This window comes from Dermacentor andersoni, chromosome 5 (assembly GCF_023375885.2).
Source record: "Dermacentor andersoni chromosome 5, qqDerAnde1_hic_scaffold, whole genome shotgun sequence".
Taxonomy (NCBI): Eukaryota; Metazoa; Arthropoda; class Arachnida; order Ixodida; family Ixodidae; genus Dermacentor; species Dermacentor andersoni.
In genome coordinates this window covers 67362278-67384248 of record NC_092818.1, presented here as the reverse complement: position 1 = coordinate 67384248, position 21971 = coordinate 67362278, and the positions used below count along the sequence as shown (strand labels likewise).

The window sequence follows — 21971 nt, the reverse complement described above, 5'->3', positions numbered from 1 at the left end:
AGTGAAGAGAATACATTCTGTCCTACTTTTTTTTTTTTTCATTGTTACGATGCCCGCCTTCGTCGTCATTTCCTGATTCTTGCGGTGAAGACTCACCTCACCCGGTCAAGATCGTATTCGTCGCGTCGGGTCAGCCCCCACGAAAAAAAATAAACATGGAGAGAGCCACTCTGGCGTAGAAAGGCTGAACGTAGCTCACGTCCTGGTCAACCCAGGCAAAGGAACACGGAGAGAAACCACTCTTTGGGGTAAAAAGGTTGAACGTAGGGCAAAAGAGAGCCGGATTTGCACTGGTGCATAATCCTGTCGCACATACCCGACGGACAAGTTTTTTCATGTTGACGAGCGTGACGATAAGGCACGCGATGTCTCCGGAGTTTGGCATTCATTCCATTCATTGCCGCACAAAGTGAACCGTAAAAGCGACGACTTGGCGCACTATCTTGATGAGCAATCCAAAGAGAGTAGCGGATGCTACGTGACGACCGGCTAATCAAAGCGAATACAGCACCTCTTTCCGCCAGGGCTCCTACCCGCCCGAGGTGACCTGACTGCACCCATTCTTTCGTCGAGGTTACTTAAAGAGCCCGCCTTGTATCTTTTATTCAATCTTCTCATTTCATTCCTTCGCCATCTTGTAAATAAATTGTTGAATCTTATACAACGCAAATTCCTCATCTTTCCCCGGTCGCTTCATCTCCTGACGCTCAGGGCACGTCCAGCTCGGACCACTATCACTGAAGTAATAACGGACGGCAAGCCACGACGACCAAAAATACGGCGCCGGATCATCGCTTATATGCTCCTCACCCTATGAGAATGGTAGGATACGCGTGTAAACGCTGCCAAGGAAAGCCCGTTTGCCTTCCAAAGACAAATGCCCTTGTCGAAGCGCTTCCTTCTTCATGAGGCTTCGCTTGTCCACTCACTGTTGGTCGCAGTAGTACCACATATGACTGAACCTCTGAAAAAAATATCCAGAAAACATGAGAAGAAACTAGGCACCGCTCAGCGGACGATTCAGAATAAAATGATAGGCACGATGTTAAGAGAAAGATTGAGCTCGGGAATTCCTGTATAAATATACGGGAAAGGAGCAGTCGTGTCTCTCGGTAATTACTATACGAAATTTGATGAGGTTTATTGCATCTAAAGGAAAAAAAAGTTAAAATATTGGGACTGTTGGAAGTTGATTTTCTATTTAGGCCTTTAATGTCTTTTAATAAAAATTAAGAAAAATCATACATTTTCAAAAGACGTGACTAACAAGTTTACCGCTCTTACTCAGCAATGAAAAACGATAGCACAAATATGTAAATTTGACCTAATAACACATCTAAATTGGACAAATTTGATAAATTATACATGGTTCTCAAGTCCGTCCCTAATATGTGAGTGGCAGCTTTGCAAAAAGCTTGTAAGCATTGTAACAATTTAATCTAAAATATAAATTAGTTTATCAAATTTTTCCTTTTTGGATGCTCTGGTAGATGCAATTCACAAAACATCGATATCTGTTTTTGGTGCAGAAAGACAAATTTATAAACTTCGGGCTTCCATTTTTTAAACACGCAATCACACAATAATCCTTGCAATAAATTTCAGGCCATAAATCAAAAATCCGCTTTTAATAATTTACCTTTTTCTCTCAAATGCCAAAAACTTCAATCAAACCGGCCTGCGGGTTATCTCAGGAAAGCATTTCCGCGTTTTACATGTATTTGAATAGGCGGCGTCGCAGTTGTGCCGAGCTAAAGCTTTCTCTTAAGAGACGGCAATACGAATTAGAGTGCCGAAAAAGTGTAGAATGACAAGAGTGACATTATTGTTAAGTTCAAAAGGAAGGAATGGAGCTGAAGGAAGATTACTGCTGCTCTATTGGAGTAAGGGACTGGCTGCCATTAAAGTGATGCGATTTGGGAATTAGTCGAAATAAAACGGCGTCGACGGACGAAAAACCGGGGAATATAGTATAGAGAACCCCGGGAGAGGTTTCTGCTCCAGCAGTGAATTTAAAGATAGACTGATGATGATACGAAATGAGTACCACTAAGTATGGCACCAGGAAAGAAAGTCCTACATATAGCGGTACCGTGGAAAACATTGAAGTGGCCACAGGGTTGGAGTGACCGCTTCTCTGAGCACTCGAAAGCGCGAACTGACTCGACCGAACGCCGCAGTGGTTACGTGTGTGTTCGAACCAGTACAAAATTACGACAAGCCGTACAGTCCAAGGACACGTGTGACACGTGTCTGCAGCGGGCCCATAGTTTATTTCCTGCTACTAGCGGCAGATGTCGTCGACCAATGCCGACTTACGAAGGCCAGCACCTCCATGCACGAGGATGCTAATTATAGCTGTTTACATCTAGAGACAGACTTCCAGAAAGTACGAACAACTGTCTGCTATTAGACGCCCAGAAACAAAGCAAGTTCTTTTCCTCACGTGGCCTCTTCCTTAAATGCTAGTGGCAGTGTTGAGGAACCTAATTTTGAAAAAAGTAAGCAACCGATTGCTGCGCGACTTCATAGACAATATGCTTTGACTGAAGTTCAGTACCACGTGTTTTGAAGTTGTGCTTGGTCGCATTGTATTCGAGCTATGTGCAATAATCGCTAGGTCTGCAAGACTTCCTGACTATAAACAAACAGCAGCTGTTTACCTAATGATGTAAAGGCAGCTTCGCAACATTGCCCATACGGAAGGGAAGAACGTAACGGCAAAATAATCAATCCTACATAATTACGATTCGCCACTTCAGCATAATTACATTGGAGTTTCTTTACTCATGAGTGATATCACAACTATAGTATCTCAAACAAAAGATGATATAACGCCGAACTCATATTTTAGCCGCTCACTTGCTAATTTCAATCAGCGGCCGTTCGAACTAATATATCTAAGGTCATGCAAGTGGCAGATGTGGCAGCCAGCTCACTGACCACCGCTGATAAGTGAAGTAGCATTCTCAAACTGGTTTCGTACGAGGCTCTCAGTGAAACAGCGAAGGGCCGGCCGGAATATAGTGCAGTACTATCAGAAAATTGCACAGATCCTTCCTTTTTTGCCACCACTCGTCAAGCAAAGCATTCCAAGGAGAATGTAAAAACGGCGAAATGCTTCGCCAGAGTTAAAACCAGAGCCAAAGCCAGAGTTAAAACTCTGGCTGTCGAATCTCTGCACAGCATACCCAGTCCTTGTGCGCGTTCCGGCGCTGTGTAACACGTCTCCCCTTTCCGCCCCGGCACGAAATACTTCCGGCCCTATCCCTTCTCTGGGTTCCGTTTCGGGGCAAACCACTCGACACGGAAACGGCGCCCATTAAAACCGCGAGCCTATCGCGCTCGAAGGCACATCCCAATCCTCCTCTTTGCTAGAAGAGTGTAAGCCCGTGACGTACGTACTTCTGCTAGAACTTGCATTATGCTCTTAGCTCGTACCCAGCCATACACGCTGGGGGCAAGAAGAAAAAAAGAAGGAAGAGAGGAAACGAGATAAACATTTCACAATCGAGCGGTGAGCGCGTGCACGGGGCAATTTCCCAGCACCACGAGCCTGTCTGTACGAGGTGAGAGAGAGAGAGAGGATCGCCGAGACACAAACAAGCACGAAACGAGAAATAAGGCGCCTCGAGCAACGGAGAAGCACCTGCAGCAGCAAGCAGCGGCAGGCAGGCAGCACAGGAAGAGGTCGCCGGCGGAGGAAATCGCGCTCCGAGCAAAGCGCACACGTACGCACACGCACCCGCGCGCGCGCACACACACACACACATACACCGACGCACACACAAGGCGAGAGAGCGCCACGGCGAGGGATATCCTTCGGCGACCTTGGCAAGAAGGCACCCCCACCGAGCGCCCGTGGTGCTCGCCGACTTGACCGGTCGGCCGCACGCGCCCGTTGGGAGTACAGGTCGCACAAGCCGCCACCACCGGGACATCGCCGAAGAAGATGCCGCGAAGTTTGGAGGAGGACCGCTCGGTCGGCGTCGTCGCGCCCGCAACGAGGTGACGGCCGCCGTCGGAGAGACGAGAGGTCGCCCGCCGCAGAGTTGGGAACTAGCGTGGAAGACGGAAAGCGCTTGTGATGACCCGCGCGGCTCGCCTGGTCGTCTTCGCGCTGTGGGGACTCGTTGTGTGTGGACCGTGTGTCGCGGGATACGTGTGGAACCGATCGGACAACGAGCCGATTTACACGCAAGGTAGGGAACGATGATGAAGCTCTGCTGCCTTCTTGATGTACAGTTTTTCTTACCTTCTTAATTAATTCTATGACCTCCTAATTTGTTTGCAATGTCTGCATTACGGCTGAAATTATTTCAATTTTCTGACCTCCTTCTCTTTCGAAGGACCCGTTGGTCCTTTCTTTATGTCTTTATCCGTTCCACCTATGTGGCCGGGGACAAAAGAACGCGCCCTAAATAAAAGTCAGAGCTTATGATCTGGTGTTCTGATAACGCACCAATGCCATTTGCTTTCTTGTATCACTGACCGCTTTTCATCCTTGGCTGACGCAGCGTACTGGCGTTTCCAGATGAGTAGGGGGCACCGGTGTGAAACTGAAGTGTGCCATAGCGTGTGGTTCACTTTATGCGAAGAGTGACCATGTACTGGTCTATCAGCGAATTGACAGGTTTTTCAAGAGAAATGAAAGCACTAACAAGGACGTCATAGACTTTTGGTGACGGGCACCACGAATATTACTAATAATAATATCAATTAATATTAATTAATAATACTCGCGTTTAGTCCATGCCATGGCGTTTCTTCTTTTGCTGGTGAGCTAGCTCCTTTGAGTAAACGAAATACATTTGAGGTGGAACACACTGCGTCGATAGCGAGCGTTTCACGTCCCGACTTAGCACCTAAGTAATTTGCTAGCATTGAGCTACTGATATCATCTTCTATAGGTACACTCTTCACATTAATAAAGCCAAGGAATTTTTAACAATCCAAATAGACATCACTACCAAATTGAAATCAGTCGGTCTGAGCAGCTTTTCTTCCCGTCGCGCAGCCATGGCGTGAAGGTTATTTTTTACAACGAAGCTGTTGCCCCTAGTCTGTCAGGAATTTTCGTGTCCGCGCGCGCGGTGCTCCCTCAAAAATGTGGGCCCATCCCGGAGACAGTACAAAGATGTCAGAAGCGCACAGTGGGCTCCTCCTCCATGAGGCATCACGTGACGTCATCAGGTGACGTCATCATTTGACGAAGACGTGATCGTGTGACGTTACATTTCAAGTGATGACGTCATCAGATTACGTCATCAGGCGATATCGTCACGTGACGATGGCGTCATTCTAGTAGTTCCAATTACATACAATCCGAAGTTATCTTGTCTGCAACTTTCGTGCAAGTGGTACTTGAAGAATTCTCTGACTCAGTTTACGTTGAAAAATTGAATTAGTTCAATAAGGCACTTGCGCTTGGCGGAGGGCCTTGAGGAATGACCATGTATGTTGCATTTACGCACACGTGCGTGTGTGCGTGACGTACGTCGCTAGTAGCCGTGGGGCTTGCCTAACGTCGGCAACAGCTTCGCTGTGCATCCAATTTCACAGGGTGAAGTGGGGGCGCATATTTATGACGAAAGCTAGCCAACTGCTAAAGATGTGGCTCCTTCTACTGCGGTTACTGAAACCTTTACCACATCCACTCATGTTATGGTGTTACTACCGTCACCGCTACCAATACCATGCACAACGCAGTATATAGTTGCTAAGAACTTCGTAATGCTGATACCATTTTTCTATGTGCGTTTTTCGGAGATGTTCCCCTGAACTTCTTGTTCGTTTAAATGCGTTAGTTCGATTCCGTAAATTATCTCAACCTGTGTATAAGCAAGTGCAGCTGTTCTTTTACCCCTCTCTTTTGAGTTGGCAGTCGGTCTCATAACCTGGCTCATCGATATAAGCTCGCATAACTTTAACGCGATTATTATATTTCACCACTAAATTTGATATCACTTTAATGAAATCGGTATGAGTTTCAGAAACCCGACCTATGCACTAAAATGAAATAATTTAAAGCCAGTTGACAAAATGCGAAAGACAACACCATCGTAACCAAGAACGTGCCCTATTATAAGTTAAATATTTGTATTTTTCCCACTCCAGATACAAAGTGCACGCATATTATGGCACAAGGCAATGACTACATAAAAACGAGTCATCGAAATCAGTCCAGCAAACTTTGGTATAGTTGGGCGTTGCTGTTCTCAGAAGTATCTGACTAGGACCTCACAACACTGATTTAAAAAATGGTGTCAGCACTGACTTAAACCGACAGCTTTCGAGCCCAAATGTAGAGCAAGCGAATGTCTTTTCCTTCAGTTTTATAATCCTGCCGTTGCAGAAAGCAGGCATCAACTGTTCACCCAATACGCGAAGTGAGACGATTTAAGTTCGAATCGGACAGTCGCATCTTCATAAAGTCAGAATGACAAATTCGTCTAATCAGTCGTGCCATATTTTCTTCACGAACTCCCCTCCTCACCCTACTCCTTCAACGACGCTTAGAGCGAGATGGCCGAACACAAGTTGACCCAGAGCATCTGGAGCACCGAGTCGACATTGTTCCCAGCTGGCCCAGGCCCTCGGAAGGTGCGTAACAAATTACTCCTGTGCACCTTGACTTAAGCTGCTACATGCGGCCTACTTCGACCGCCCAATTTGCTTCACGCACCCAGCACGCTGTCTTTGACGCGGATACGCGACAGGCGACAGCCGCTGTGACGGACAGTGCGCGGTCGCCTCCACGAAGAACAAAGTGGTGGCAAGTGCATTCCTCAATCCTCTTGACGGTTCGGTGCAGGCGCGGCAAACTTCAGTCCGACGCTTCTTAGATTTGCGAGCTGCGGACGGGGCGGAGGAGCCCCGACGCGGCTAATGACAAAAGATAAGGTCGAGCGACCTGGCGACTAGGGAGTGCTAGTCTAATGGACGGATGCCCTAAAATTGTTGAAGTGAAAAAGTACTCAGTGGCCAGCGCTCCTTAAAAGCACCGTTCTATCCACTGTATACGACGCACGAAACTTAAGTCGTTTCCCTGCTCACCCCATCCCATCACTGCCTCCTCGCCGTGTCTTCTTAGAGCGCTGGAGTGTAGAGCCTTTGCATCCATTTTCTGAAGTCGCCTGCACTAAACAGGTTTCTTGTGGGCAGCTGGAGCGTGGCTGAGTAACTGCTGTATAACAAATCTAAGGTTCAGAAGTTGCGTTTGCAACGACCAACTCGACTACTAGAGAAACTTGGCGCGGTCCCAATATAGCTAGTCGGCGCGCGTTAATCGCATGCGTAGCTTCACCAACACGCTTGGCGCATAGGGAATGTGCCGCGCCGAGTATTCTAATTGTGTCCGCGTCATTCCTGCCTCTACGTTTATTGCACACAATGTAAGCATACGTGCGTGTCGCGCGAGGCCTACTTACATCGCCTTCTGCGAAGTACGTGCTCTCACTCTTTCATATTTCGAAACTCATTCTTTCATATCGCGAAAGGAGGCCTACCTCCTTTTGCGATGTTCTTTGTTTTTTTTTGTAGGGCTAAGGTAAAAACAGTAGCAGTGGCTAGGGTATGCGTGGAAACATTTAACAAACAAGAAGAGGACGACGGAGGACACGAGAAACGCGGCGCACCATCTTGGAGCAAGCCAGTCACCAAGCGAGTCGGACGCTTCTTAGTTTTATCGAACGTTGTTCCTCCCGCAAAGGCGTCGATCTCCCTTAGGTATGTTTGTATGTGTTTCAATAGCAGCAATAGCAAAAGACCGACACAAGATAGACAACGACGAAGAAGGGTTGAACGAGACAACTACTGGCGGACAAGCGACGCAGGCGCAACCTACGCACACGTCACCTCCGGTACGGCCGCGGCTTTCGACCTTCATTGCCAATCACGTCTTGTCGCTGCATTTACAAGCCCGTATTGAAATATTTGGTGGGTATGAAACACAGTTTGTCGGTGGGATGTTTGTCCACCTGCCTTTCGCCCGTCATGCAGTGCTTCTCAAATATTGAGCCGCATTTCTTGAACGCTAGGGCAAGTGGAGAGAAACATACACCCCGAAGTAGGATTAAGAAAGAAGCGTGTTATGTTTGCAGCTGAAACCATGGAGCTTTTGCAACGCTGTATATGCCTATCGCAGTTCCTTGTTAAACAGAAAAGTTGTAGTTGCTTCTTCGAAACGAAGCGGAACGGATTCTTTCATTCAACTAACGAAACAAAACAACGGACGGCCTCACAAGTCTAGATCCACATTAAAGTTCGTTCCGTCAGACTTCCCATATGATAATATTCACGACAGAAAAAAAGGTACTGTAATTGTTTGGCTAAGATTCAGTTGAACCTCTTCTTCCTCCTGTTCAGATCAGACCTCAACGTCCCTGGACTTACCGGATCCGTCAAACTACGCTCGCCCCCCGAGCCGCCCTGCCGACACCCATCGCCACCGGCACACTCCGGTCAGCGACAGCAACGCCATTTCCAGGTTCATCGACAAGCTGCAGCGGTCTCTCGAGCGTTCGACGCAGTTCGGAAGCCGTGCCGACTACCACGCCTGCCTGACGCCCAGTGGAAGCAAGGGTGGCTGCACTCCCGTTAGACTGTGCGTGTTGCCCGTGTTCCTAGACAGTCTGGACATGTTCCTCAAGTACACGTGCGCTATAGACAATGACCACATCGGCGTGTGCTGCCCGGCGGAGTTTGTGGCGAACACGAACATACCTCGGCGACCGGATGGCACCTTCGTCATTTCCACCGTCCTGAGCCCCAGCCCTTCGCGACCGACTAGAAGAACGACGGCGCACGTCGGCTCGACGGGTGGCTCGCGGCCTGTGCATCCTGTGTTGCACGAGAAACCGCGTTATCCGGACACTTCGGACCGCGGCGGTACCGACCATGTGAGTTTTGTGACAAGTCACTAGCACTCAATATAGTATTTCGTCGCCACTTCTCCTTATTTCTCTTCGCGACTTTCCCGAACCCTTGATCGCCCCCGTGAAAAAGCAGCCCAGAGGCACGCTCCACCCATTCGCGTCTAAACTCTTCCTTATCATTAATGCCTCTGTAGCTTTGTTTTTGCTAAGGCTTTAAGTATTTCTTGAGGGAGTGGCCCGTTTGCCACCAAGAACGCAATATGGCTGAAAAAACAGAAATAGGCCAGCAAGAGTTTGTGAACTGTGTCCTTTTATGCTAGACAAATAGATTCAAGTCGAAGGGAACGAGTGGCGAAGCGCGTTGGTGTCAAAGCGAATCATTAAAATGTACCTGTCGTGCCTGTCAGTTAAAAGCACATTGAATACCAAATATTTGAAAGTGCTATGGCTTTCACAGCGAACCGGTAGACACAGGAAGTGGCGTATAAACGTAGTCGGAACAATGGGTTTTTTTTTCAACGAAGAATGATAGGAAATTTCACAAAGGTACGGCAGTTATTTATATTGCCACAATATCTGAAAGGGGGGGGGGGGGGGGGGAGCAGGTTTTCTTGGAGTATTGAAAGCAGGACGAGTTGGTATTCAAAATTGACAAAAAGTCGCTCAGTAAACGAGGAATGAGAAAACGACTGCTGACCAGCAACTGAGATTTATTGCAGAATCTTGAATATCTAGCATAGCTCAAACACATGTAAAAAGTTTAAAGATTAGCGGTCAAGTACTTCGTATCTAACTTATGCGGCACCACCACAGAAAGCCACACAACGCCCATGTCACCGGAATTGGGAATAAAGAAAGTTTCTGCACTCTACCACGAAGTCCTATCTTTTTGTCTCGACAACGTCTTCGTATCAGACGGCCAAAAGTTGCATTCTTGTTTTTTGCACGAGCAGCTCCTCTTTTACACAAAAATTATGGATGAACCCGCCGTTCCGTCTTCCGGGTTGAGGACGTTTCCGAAGTTGTTGTTTTTTTTTCTCGAAGTGCATGAGAAGGCACAAAGAAAGCCAAATCGCGCACTTAAAACTGAAGTAAACAGACATTTTCTTAGTGCCTCAGCGACAAAAGCAAAGTAAATCAAACGACAGTCATCACACACAGTTTTTAAAACACTTCCAGAGACATTGAAAACACAGCAGTAGCTAGGCTAGCGCAATGAGCACACAATGAAAATACAATATCTGGACGACTTTTTTCGCTATTTGAAAGAATTTATGCAACATTGACCTCGCACTAGTCGAACCCACTTCTTTATTAATTCCAAAGCAACTAATCTTTTGTGCATTAGGCACCTCATTGAATCACAATGATGTAGCTGGAGCGAAGAGAAACGAGTAAATCTACTGTTCTTGAGTGGGTATCGCGACACCATGTGCTTTAAACGCATAATTTTTTGTGACGAAAACATTCATTCCGAATTTAGCAACGGAGATGAGCAACGTTCTTCTTGTGGCGCAATTTGTACGATGCAAGTCGCCAGCCGTGGCGAACACAATGTGGATTGAACGAAGAAATTCAATCTTTGACAGCTACAGAGTCCTTCGTGAACCGATATTCGTCAGAAACGAGATCAATAGCATTTGGAGGCCAGCAGCATCGTTCGGCAGTACTAAGATAGTATTATACGCATGAAAGTACGATAGTTTGTCGACGTATTTGCGTGCGGACAAATGGTATTGTTCGAAAGTAACGTTCTGTGCATCTTTTGTTGTTTGAAACTTGTAATATTTGTTCCGGTTAGAGTTATAACCATTACGTGCAGTTTCGAGGCAATGTCACGGCGAATTTCTATGACGGTCTGGACAGTTGATGGGAACTTGATTTAAGCACCATCTGACTTCCTATAGGCGCATAGCAATTTAGGGCGCTGTTTGTATGTATAATTTTTTTGAACTATTGCTGATGTTCAGTGCGCCCAGACTTGAATTTATGCTCCAATGCCTGTAGTTTTGTGTTTATTTTAGAAGTGGATGAATATCAACTTTTTCGAATGTGAATAGAATACGGCTAGTAAGTCTCTAATATTGAATAGAATATCGAATTGTAAGACACAGACGCATCAACTTACATCACAAATATTTTTTTTTTTCAGTGTACTTAGTCCCAATGCCTGTACTGACTAGCCCAAGAAAGAGGGATAACTGTCACATAGAATCAATTTTAAACCTACGATCATTAATTGTTATAAAGAAACTCATGAATAGCCTTTTAACATTTTTGGAGCCCGGTTGCAAATGAACTAGCCAATAATGAATGGCTACTGTATGATTAGCTACGTAAAGTTGTTCTGTAATATTCGTTTAGTATTTGAAACTTCAAATATTCGCCCACATGTAGGTTATCTTGCGCATGGCATGAATATCAGCTGTAATTCTCCACTGCGACCCTTTCTTTTATGAAGTGAAGGAAAAACGAACTTTCAGTACAGTCGGATTATCCGCAAGCACATTCTCTGAATTGGTCTGCGACGGGTGTCTAGTTGCTCAACACTTGCTTGATAAAGCAACCTATTTGTCAAAAGAATGAAGAGTAGGAAAGCAAAAAGGTCTAGAAACTGATTGCGCACTTTTTATTGATTGAACACATAGGTCAAAAGATGGGAACATTGCGAGCGGACCAATTCAGTGCATCGTAGCAATAGAATGCGCTTGCGAACCTACGTGTGCACTTTTATTCTTGGTTATACGGGCACACAAAATCTCTTGTTCTTCCGACGTTAAAATACAGCTGCATCAAACAATTTTCTTGCGGCGAAAGAGGCACGTGGCATCAACACCTAACAACGGTGGCAGGCCGAGCAGCAATCCCGGTGCCAAGCCGAGCGACTATCCCAGTTCCAAGCCGAGCGACTACCCCGACAGGAAACCAAGTGGCTACCCCGTCAGCAGGCCGAGTGACTACCCCGGCAACAAGCCGAACAGCCGTCCCAGTAACAAACCGCAGGACGGCACCAACACCAACCGGGCCACAACGAGGCGTCCTGCCGTAAGGCCCGGCACGGACCCTCATTCGCCCATGAAGAGGAACGCGACAAAGCCGGAGCCACCAGAGCTGCAGCAAATGCGACCGTGTGAGTGTCGTCGAATACCGAGCAATCTTACTTACCGTATTCACTCGAACACAAGGCGGCATCGAATGTAAACTGAAGCGCGGAAATCGAAAGGTACTGCATGTGGGAGCCGGCGCGAAGAGGCAGCCTCCGCAGCCACGGTTTATTTAGGCCGGCCAACTCGGGTGAAGTGCTAGCGTGTTCTATTCTCGCGCTACAGGTACGTGAGCCCTCTTATTCTTCTTCACCGTCTCTGGCGCGATAGTTGCGCCGCTACAGTTCAATACATGAAAACAAAGATCCTAACCGAGCAAACCAGACTGACATCAAAACTAAAACGATTTGCATTCTTACACAATGGTAGTTCGAAATGACATGACGTTATATAGTCCCAAATGACACGAAAAGCTCATACGACCAACCTAAAATGCTCAATGTCGAAACGCAAGCTCAGTCGCTGTCTCCATAAACATCGGGTTATTTCTTGCCACTTAGTTTTTTTCAAACAAGGTGCCGCTACCCATTCCGTATATTGCCCTTAAAGTGCACCGCTTTTTTTAGAAGGTCGCGAGATCAACTTAGGCCCACGTACCCTTGGCAGGCATTCACGCACCCACCTTCCAACTTGCCACAAGTGTTTATTGGTCCGCACTTGACCTCACGCGGTACTGGTAAGGATTGCATTCGCTTTCTTAACCACTCTTATCGTACCGTGATGTAGGTAGAGTTCTTGAACACATGGCTAAAAGCAGTATGACAACGTGAAATTTCTTTCCAGATTCCACGAAGCACACAAATGATTTCAATAAGGCCCCAGAATTCGGTCTATGATATTTTATAGAAGTATTTACTTTAAGTCGAATTATTACCGTAAAAATAACTAACCGAACTTAACGTCTGGAGTAACACTTGAGCGTGGGCGGTATAATTATCGATGGTTTCGGAATAGTTCCTACCAGGGGAAGGGGGAGATTCTGTAATCTAGACTGATATTGAAGTACAATACGCCTTCCGCTTTCATGAGTGTGCAGCAGAGATTCTAACCTACCGCCTCAGGCAGAGCAGCGCAGTACCACGAACACTTAACCACCACGGTGATGCAAAGCTCGTGCAACGACTGTTGCCATCAGAATGTGACGCCGACTAATCGCAGTAGGACATTTTTCTACGGCCCCAAGTGGACGGACATACCGAATACTATGTTGCTTAATTTGCAGGTAAAAAATTGAAACAAACAAGCAAATGAATGAAACAGAAATACGCCTTTGCTCAAAATTGTTGTTGCCACAGTTTTTTCATGGACAACATGCACGTATTGAGGCTTTCAAATCTGCCGCCGCTTTTTCTTGCTTTCCGTGCCAGTGACTCTGGCATGAGGGTTATATTACGGCATCTAGGTTCTCCTCAATGAAAGAATTTAATTAGAAACGTTATCCTGCCGCAGCCTCCCGATGGAAAGGCAATGATGATATATTCAGACAACGTTACACAGAGTGGCAATGTCAGAAACAGAAGCCACTAACATGGCGTTGCGCAAATATTTACACACAATTAGAATGGCCGAAAGACAAAGATGGTTATTTTGATTTAATCTGGAGAGTTAGCCTAACTGAGAGTCTTTCATTCTACTTGGGTGAAAGCTATTGTAGACAGGGTAATCACACAAGCATACAAAACGACGCAAACTCTGACGGATGCCACACCTACACGCTCAACTTATTCACAAAGTCTAAGAAAGGCTTGCAGATCTTAAGACTACCAATGAGAACCGCAGCTCCAAACTCCAATCGCGCGGCAGGGATAAAGCGACCGTCATATATTCTCTCTTAGATAAGTATGGCAGCAGTAATATGGTACATTTTGCATGTCCCTGGAAACGTTACGCGTTCAGCGCATTGGGAAGTCTATTTACTGAATTTTGCGCTTATGGTAGCTCTTGTTGGCCACGTTGGGTCCAATGCTGTGAGAGCATGCCTGTTCTTCTCTATTGCGGCCTCGCGCCATAGCCAATGCTATACTGATCAGTTTTATAGAAATGATTCTACTTAAAGCTTGGCTCAAACAAGAGCTTGCTAATTTCTTAATGTAGTAATGAGGGTAAGTGAGGTGACGAACTGCCTCGAATCATTGTCTGCGCTCTTCTGTTTCGTGACCGTGAGTGTTGTTAGAACACTCGTTTTATTTTAAACCGCGAATGCTAAGCTATTAGCCTTTCTGTACTCACTACACTAATACTAAACCTGTAAATTTACACACAAACATGAGCGAGGGATTCATTTCTGTGTTGTGATCAGCGCATTTGTATGCCTGAACTTCAACTGTGTGTTCTTGCCAAAAATTTATTCGCCTTTATACTACCCCTCTTTCTACTGTTGCACCTTGCTTGATTTGCACCTGTAGTGAACTACTTCTTTTAACAGAAGGCCCCGCTGTGTCCATGGATAAAGTTCGCATTTTCTGATGCACTCTTTGCTTGTGAGCTGTTCGTTTCCTATAACTGGACTCAGGAGGAGCAATTCTCCATTTGCCACTTAAAATGTTGCCTCTTTTCTTTTTTCACTTTCTTCACTTTGTTTATATATTTTACTCTGGTCCCATGTATGTTGTACGATCCCAAAATAGCTAAGCCAATAAACAAGTTAACCGATATGATGAACTGCACTAAGCTAAAATGGCAGCATGGCAGACCACGCACAGAAATATAACGTGCACTGTGAGGAAGAAAAATCTGTGAAATGGTTTTTTCCCGAATGAGTCAGAGAGAAAAAACCCGCAGGGAGAATAACCGACGCAGGCGTTCTTTCAACGAAATAGAATGGTCAGGAAGCGCAAGGGGTGAAAGAATAAAAAAGGCCCATACAGCTTCTGCCGGAACACGCACCACGTAAACAAAGCGCGTCTTTATGATGTAAAACACAACAGACGCATTAGTGGCGGCACTGGTACATTTTCTGATTTCAAAACAGATACTTCATTTTAAGGGCACATTCAAATATTGCTCCATCAACGTCTTAGCCGTACTCAGATGCACAGCTATGTTCGCGTCGAAGTAACATTCTCTTTTGTTTATTCAGCGAAGAAAAGCTTAACATAATCAATTTTGCACAATATTATAACAGCAATTTACTGTGTCATTTTCAGCATGCGGAATTCCTGTACTTCACAAGAGAATCATCGGTGGGAACGAAGCCAACCCCAACAAATGGGCGTGGATGGTAAGTACGACGAAGAAATTTGGAATTCGGCTGGCCCTTGCGCCAAGAAACAATATTCATCAATCAAATTTGGAATTCGGTTGAAGAAGGCGCAGCACGTTGGACAGCGATAGCAGTTGAAATATTTGGAATCCGCGCTATGTATGACTTCATTTCGCGACTTGAGCACAACAGGTGTACAGTGTCACCCATGCCGTCGCGTCAGCCATAGTCTCAGGTACAATGCAAAGTTGGAAGAGTGCAATTAAGCCGCTTTCGCGGTCGATAAAGAGCGAATGCAATAGATAGATTTAATCTTAAATTTAATCAGAATAAACTGCCTTGTGAGTCGAACCTTATAAGCAAAGGAAGATACACGAGTTCAACGGCGGCAACTGTCTATCGATTGATTCATTCATTCCTTCATTAATTCGTTCCTTGATTTATTAATTGATTGACAGCGCTTATTCTCACGAAGCAGCAAGTTCGCTATGAGATACGACGTAGATGCTGTTGAATATTTGCGACCCCCGTGCAGCTCCTTAAAATATTCCTAAAGTGCAGCACACGAGCGTTTTCGGATTCCACCTGCATTGGAACAGCCTTTAGCACTGAGCCGCAGCGGCATGCGAAGTCTGCCTCTTATTCGAACGGCCGATTATGGGAGATATGAAGAAAGGGAACTAAGCTGTCTAGACTTCGTAGAACCTTTACAACCGTAACATCTTAAATTGACTGCCTCATGAAAGAAGCTTTGTTTCGCTGTTATACGATGCCACAGGCCGCCCTGCTGAGAAGAGAAACAGGCGAGCTCTACTGTGGTGGAGCCCTCATCAGCAACAGATACGTCATCACGGCTGCCCACTGCACAGATGGGTAAGTTGCCGGAACTTAGTGTGAAGCTACAGTTCTAAATAGTGTCGGGATCACCGACCTGCTTCTCATATCTGATCGGAAAGGTGAATCAGCAGCAGCCCCCACGTGACGGCCCCTCGTTGGTTGTTGGTTGCAAGGTGGCCACGTGGTGGTCAGCGCACATCTGAACAAGTGTGGCAAGTCAGCGCCGAAAAGGATCAGCGGGGCAACTGCTTCGGGCCACTGCGGCGATCGCGTGTGCGTGCGGCGAGCGTCACCGCCGGGACCAAAGTTCATTGGCCACCGGACAGTGACGTTTGCAGGGAGCCTGTACAGTTTGTTTATCAGTGTAGAGTTCGTATAATGTGCGCTCAATGTATTGTAATCTGTTAAGTTCGTTTAATATATTGTTGTTTGTTCACGTCAACCCCCGATGCCTCTTTCTGGTGAGGACTATCACGAACTCTGCAAAGAAGTCAAAGCGTTTCAACATGCGATTGCGTGAAAGGGCGGAAACTACGCACGATGTTTTATACTGCGGCAACTAGTTCTAAAGTATAAGCGTGCACCATTAACGTGGACATTAGAATGAAGGCCAGTTCAAGATTCATCTCAAATTTGTCCTTTCAGTTTCATGTGTCTGTTGCTTCTGACAAAACTTTCTTAATCAAGATTGTCGTCGCGAATGAACTGTATGGAAATGGTCGTTATTTTTTCAGCTCGAAGCCTCATCGTACAACCGTTTTCAACCAACAAAATATTAGTAATTAAAAAAAATTCCACACGATGAGCTTTGCTATCTAAATAGCGACCCACGTCCTATAGAGTAGGTTATTTATGAGCTGCATAAAACCTAATAAATATTCGAAGGTTAACACAGACGTCTAACGACGCAAGCGTATGGTTCATGTCTAGGAAATTAATACAGAATGTAGCACAGACACAAACAACACAGAGAATCATCCTTTAGGGCGCGAATAAAGTTTTGCAGTTTCGTAATTGGCATTGCCGCAAAGCAATTACTTCTAGTACTGTTCGCCGAGAACAGAGAAGATTCATTTAGTGCTGGTATCCACGTGGCAAAGGCGTGGCATGCCCGTGTCATCACAACAGAAGCTCGCATAACATCCGCCGTTCTTTCATAACGATTCAGCACGTGGTAAATGTCACGCTCGAATGATTTAAGCTGCGATAGCGGAGAGCGTTGGAAACTTTCCTCGCACGTGGTAATGGTTTGGGACGTGTTTCCTAATAACGCTCGCACCTGCGGCTCTGGGAAGCACACCGTTTCCCACTATATTAACGTTAGCCGCTCTATTCTTATCGATAACGTACTCAAACTGGCCACAAGCGTCGTTCACCATTCAAGCCTGCGGCAGTGGTGGAACGGTAGACCCAACGTACGTGGTGGGCAGACTACAGGAGCCCACTGCTTAACATGGCGTTCGTTGCGTGCCTGGCATGAAAAGAAGGCGTCCCGTGATGCGCTTCATATCCGGATGTCTAGCCGACCTGACGCCATTTCGTGACGTTGGCCTTCGCGCAATCCAGAGAAACACAGGGGAGGAACTGCGTATTCAGTTTCCGGAGCGTGGAAACGCGCTTCAAGCCATTTGTTTGCCTCTGGAAGAATGTCAACACGTTCTCTGGCCCTGACCGACCTTGAAAGGAACACGTATGCGGAAAGCGAACGAAAAAGGCTTTGGGAGCGAAAAGTAGAAGCTAACAAAAGCAGGAAAATAACGACGCGCAGCCAATTACGTTGTTATGAGTGGAAAGGAAACGTTGAGGGTGTCATCGGCAGCCACACAAAGGAGACCCTTCTGATACCGTGCGCGTAGCAGAACACGAGTTGTCCTCGCTGTGAAGACGTCACTTGGTCTTTCGAGGCGTCATTCGATGAGCAAGACCGACAAAAGTACGGGATGCACTCTCGAACTGGTGCTTTAATAACGCCTTCGAAAAGCGTATGTTTACAAGTATGAAGAGGTACTAGGAATGCAGTACGCTGTATTGTCTTAAGTTTTCCGAATGCTGAATCACAGATGCAGTCGACAAAAACACGGATTGCTTTTGTAGTCAGCCATGAGCAGAGAACTGAGCGTTATATTCGTATATTCCAACATTCGCATTCCCAAGTGGCAAGTACAAGGCATGACGAGGTCGCATTTTCTTGTGTTCATTGGCCGGCATTAAAGTGGGATGAGTAGGGGGGGAGGGGGGGGTGAGGGGGCGATGTTCGATTAGTTCGCATGAAAAAAGAATGAGTAAAAGAACAACAAAGAACAACGCACACAGTCATTCGTTTTCTTCGACGAAATGATGGGAGAGTTGCCGCAAATTCTTTCGACGCTTTCGCTGCTGCGAATGGATTAAATTGGCTCGATAAGTCCACCGACGCCGTTTTAATGACTGAACCAATGAAGCAACGTTAAGGCCAAGCTGTCGCTGTCATCTACTCGGGGCCTACATTGAAAGGGAAGCGGTAGATTGGCACTCGCCTCCGCATTCGCACCCTCACCACGACAATCTCCGACACGAATGGCAGGTGCCTGAATGTCCAGAAATGGCGAAACACCCTTACACTGAATTTTGGTGTTTTAAGTGCCAAAATCGCGATTTGATTATGAGGCACGCCGTGGTTGGGTGACTCTTGATTAATTTTTACCACCAGGTAATCTTTAACTCGCCCCCAATGCGTGGGACACGGGCTTTCTTGCATTTCGCCCCCACAGAAACGTGGCTGCCGCGGCCGGGATTTGATCCCGCGATCTTGTGCTTAGCAGCCCAGCACCATAGTCACTAAGCCACCGCTGAGGATAAACGCCCTTAAGTTAGAGATGTTCTGCGAATAATACCCGAAATGTCATTATGCCAGAACTGTTCGAAATAGGTGACGCCAGCTGATCGTGATGTTGACCCTAATATTAGCGAAGGCCTCAGGCCAACCACAACCAACGCTTACGGATCAGAAAAGGGATCGAATCAGCAATGCTTTCCTTTCGTCAGTTCTCTTTACAGTTGGCCATCACGTTTGCTACTAATATTTAAAGCATCAGAGCTTCGTGGAATTTGCTCTTACAAATATTTCTAGCGCTCGAGCTATTCGAGAGTACGGGCCCACTTTTCTTATAAAAGGAGGATCAGCGTTTACGCTTGGCATTTTTCCCACAGCTTTCCTAAAGACCAAGGGGGAATCGCTTCACGTGTCTTCGAATTTACGTGACCGTCTTTCCTATTTAGGAGGTCAGGAATCGAGTTCCCAATGCTTTTCGTTCGTAAGTGCCCTTAACCATTGGCCGGCCGCATTCGCTAACTTTATGTCCAAAATGTAAGAAGTTGTTTGTGGACACGTGGCACTGATAGACTATTGCAAAACATTTCTGCATGTTGCAGAGTGAATGGTTGAAAATGGTACGCGATCCGCTATCGATAACTAAGTAAGCCCTCGATTGCGTTGAAACTGGAATCTTTGACACAATTCCCAAGCCCTGCGTGTTCACACAATGGTGTGCATTATACGATACCGAAATCTCACTTTCTGCTCAGCAGCCTAATTTTACCTACAAGGGAGAAGTATGTTTGCAGTTTCACTTCTCTTTTTGTGCCGGCAACATCTTGTGTTCCCCAAGGGACAAGTTAAAGCCCGCAATGAAACTTGAGGACTCCTTATAGCATTTTTAAGAGAGACTGGTTTGATGGACGTGTAGTGAAACACCGCAGTGATATTGTGAGAGACGCTCGGACAGAGAAATTGCAGACCTTGATCGCATGGCTATACCCGCCTGTTGCAACAATTCAACACCGCCACCATCTTCACATCAACTCGACGTGTAGTATTAGCATATGTTCAACTATAGGCCTCCGTCGTCGCCTTTCTAAACCTGAAAACGGCCACGTTAAACATTTTGTGAGGTTGCGTGTGCCTTTGTGTGCGGGTGTAAGTGCGCTATTATACGGGCACATTAGACTGCAGTCATATTGAACGCATTGCAAGGAATTTTGCGAAGAATTTCGATTCTCAAGCTCGTGTAAAAAAAACATTGATGATTTATTCATGTCCAGGATTTATTTTCATAGTTTCAACTGTACTGTAAAATTAAACCTACCAAGAAATGGCTGCTACAACATTGCTGACAATGTAATCTTGTCAACCGTGCCTAGTGTAGGTGAGCCTTTACCAACATCTAGTGGTAGCCACGTTTGTTAGAATAGTTCATGCATGTTGTGAGATGCATGAACTCAGGTCCTCAGTAGAATGATTCCAGTAGTCGTTAAACTAGTAATGCAAATTCTAAATGCGATGAGCATCCAAGTTATATTTGAAAGCGTACCTATGCCGCAGGGCAAGCTCTTCGAAGGGTAAAGTGGAAGGACTAGTTATACTAAGCATTCTGTCGTTCACGGGAAACTTGTGCAATGCCGTCTATCTGCGCCTATACTTCTCGTAAAATTGCTAATTAGAAGCACATTTTATATTTTCTTGCAGGCTCAAAGCCGCCAACATAACCGTGAGGCTGGGTGCCCACAACATGCAGGAACCATCGGTGAACGTGAAAGATGTTGAGGTGTCCCGCATTCGAGCACACCCCAGCTTCCAAAAGGACACGTTCATGAACGACATTGCAGTACTACGGCTCAAGCGTACCGTCACGTTCAACGAGTACATCCGGCCTGTCTGCCTACCTGAGCGTACCGACCAAAACTACTTTGCAAAGACAGGCATTGTCACCGGCTGGGGAACGCAGACTTTTGGTGAGCACGGTTCCTGGAAAAGACAAGAAGAATGTGTGGGGGTAGATAAGGATGACCACATGCGATAATTTTCTTTTTTCTTAATTTTACTTGCGACAGCAAGTTTTACCTAGTGCTTCTACAGGCTCATCGTGACTATTGTGCGCGTCATATGGGACTCTGAGATGTGTAATCAATCAAGCATTACTTCGGATAGCATGCCATATTGAGTGTTTTCTCTGGTACGTGTATCTTGTCTGAAGTTTCTTGGCGACAGAAGCGTAATCGCGCAGAAGGCAAAATAGATCACAACAGAAATGTGAACTCTCCCCCTCCCCTCCCAAAGAAAGGTTTTCGATAGCGTGCATTTAAATTATAGTGTACTAGAATACCCTTTGTAGTAAAGCGTACTCTAATTGAAATTTTGGAGACAACAGCAATCATTCAATGAGTGCATGATAGATGGCGCCACAATACCTCGCCACGCCGTACAAAGGCACCTATTCGCACTATAAGCACAATTTCTGCTTCGCGCTTTTGAAGGGGCGATTTATAATCAAGAGCATGAACTCTTGAACTAGCTCTGTTCAGTGGCACTGTGGGCGCAAAAGCTGAACTCGTTATCGCGAGTACTTTCACTCGTAGCTTTATGCACGGAGCCTGTAGGGTTTTATCGGCGAATTGGTTTGCGGTTAAGTGTGCAGCAAACTTTGTGAATCGTAGTATTACGGATACCATGTCATGGTCCGACATGGTGTCGCCTAACTTGACCGCCTCAGGCAAAACTATAAGCAAGTTTTACCCATTTTCCCCCTCCGCGAGAAGTGAATCTTGTAGATTTTTATTACTTTCGTCTCCTTTCGGCAGCAATGTTCTAGCGTTGTCTTCGCGGTCTTTCGAGATTGGTTCTCGATATCGAAGAACATCAAAGGCTTGCCATGTCATTGACTTGGGTTGGCGTGCCTTCAAGCAGCACACACCAGCATACGCTCTCCTTCTTCCTTGGCAGCTCGCGCATTTAATCGACTGAAAAATTGTTTGACGTACACCAAAGCACGAGCACGTAGTTTTATTAAATGCAGTGACGGCAAATAAGCGCAGTCAGAAATGCATGTCCGTCGTACTGGTTCTTTCTTCAAAGTGGATAGCGAGTACATTACAATCACTTGCACCACAGGCACGTTTAGGTCTACAGTCGTGTTT

The 21971-nt window shown here is 46.1% G+C and overlaps 1 protein-coding gene and 1 long non-coding RNA gene across 4 annotated transcripts in view; one reads left to right on the top strand and one right to left on the bottom strand.

Moving 5' to 3' along the window:
* The window catches only part of LOC140218477 (uncharacterized), a 151300-nt gene that overhangs the window by 89477 nt on the left and 39852 nt on the right, over positions 1-21971 (bottom strand). Inside the window, exon 2 of the long non-coding RNA XR_011894743.1 lies at positions 20721-20802. This is a non-coding gene — a long non-coding RNA (uncharacterized lncRNA). The remainder of the gene's footprint in view (positions 1-20720; positions 20803-21971) is intronic.
* The window catches only part of LOC126530747 (uncharacterized), a 35612-nt gene continuing 17326 nt past the window's right edge, over positions 3686-21971 (top strand). Inside the window, exons 1-7 of one of the 3 annotated variants that reach the window (XM_050178035.3) lie at positions 3686-4202; positions 6520-6603; positions 8368-8900; positions 11664-12006; positions 15127-15200; positions 15961-16055; positions 20524-20789. In XM_050178035.3, the coding sequence (XP_050033992.2) occupies positions 4088-4202; positions 6520-6603; positions 8368-8900; positions 11664-12006; positions 15127-15200; positions 15961-16055; positions 20524-20789 (1510 nt within the window). In that variant the 5' untranslated portion in view covers positions 3686-4087. The remainder of the gene's footprint in view (positions 4203-6519; positions 6604-8367; positions 8901-11663; positions 12007-15126; positions 15201-15960; positions 16056-20523; positions 20790-21971) is intronic. The other 2 variants (XM_050178036.3, XM_050178037.3) reach the window with 2 other exon arrangements.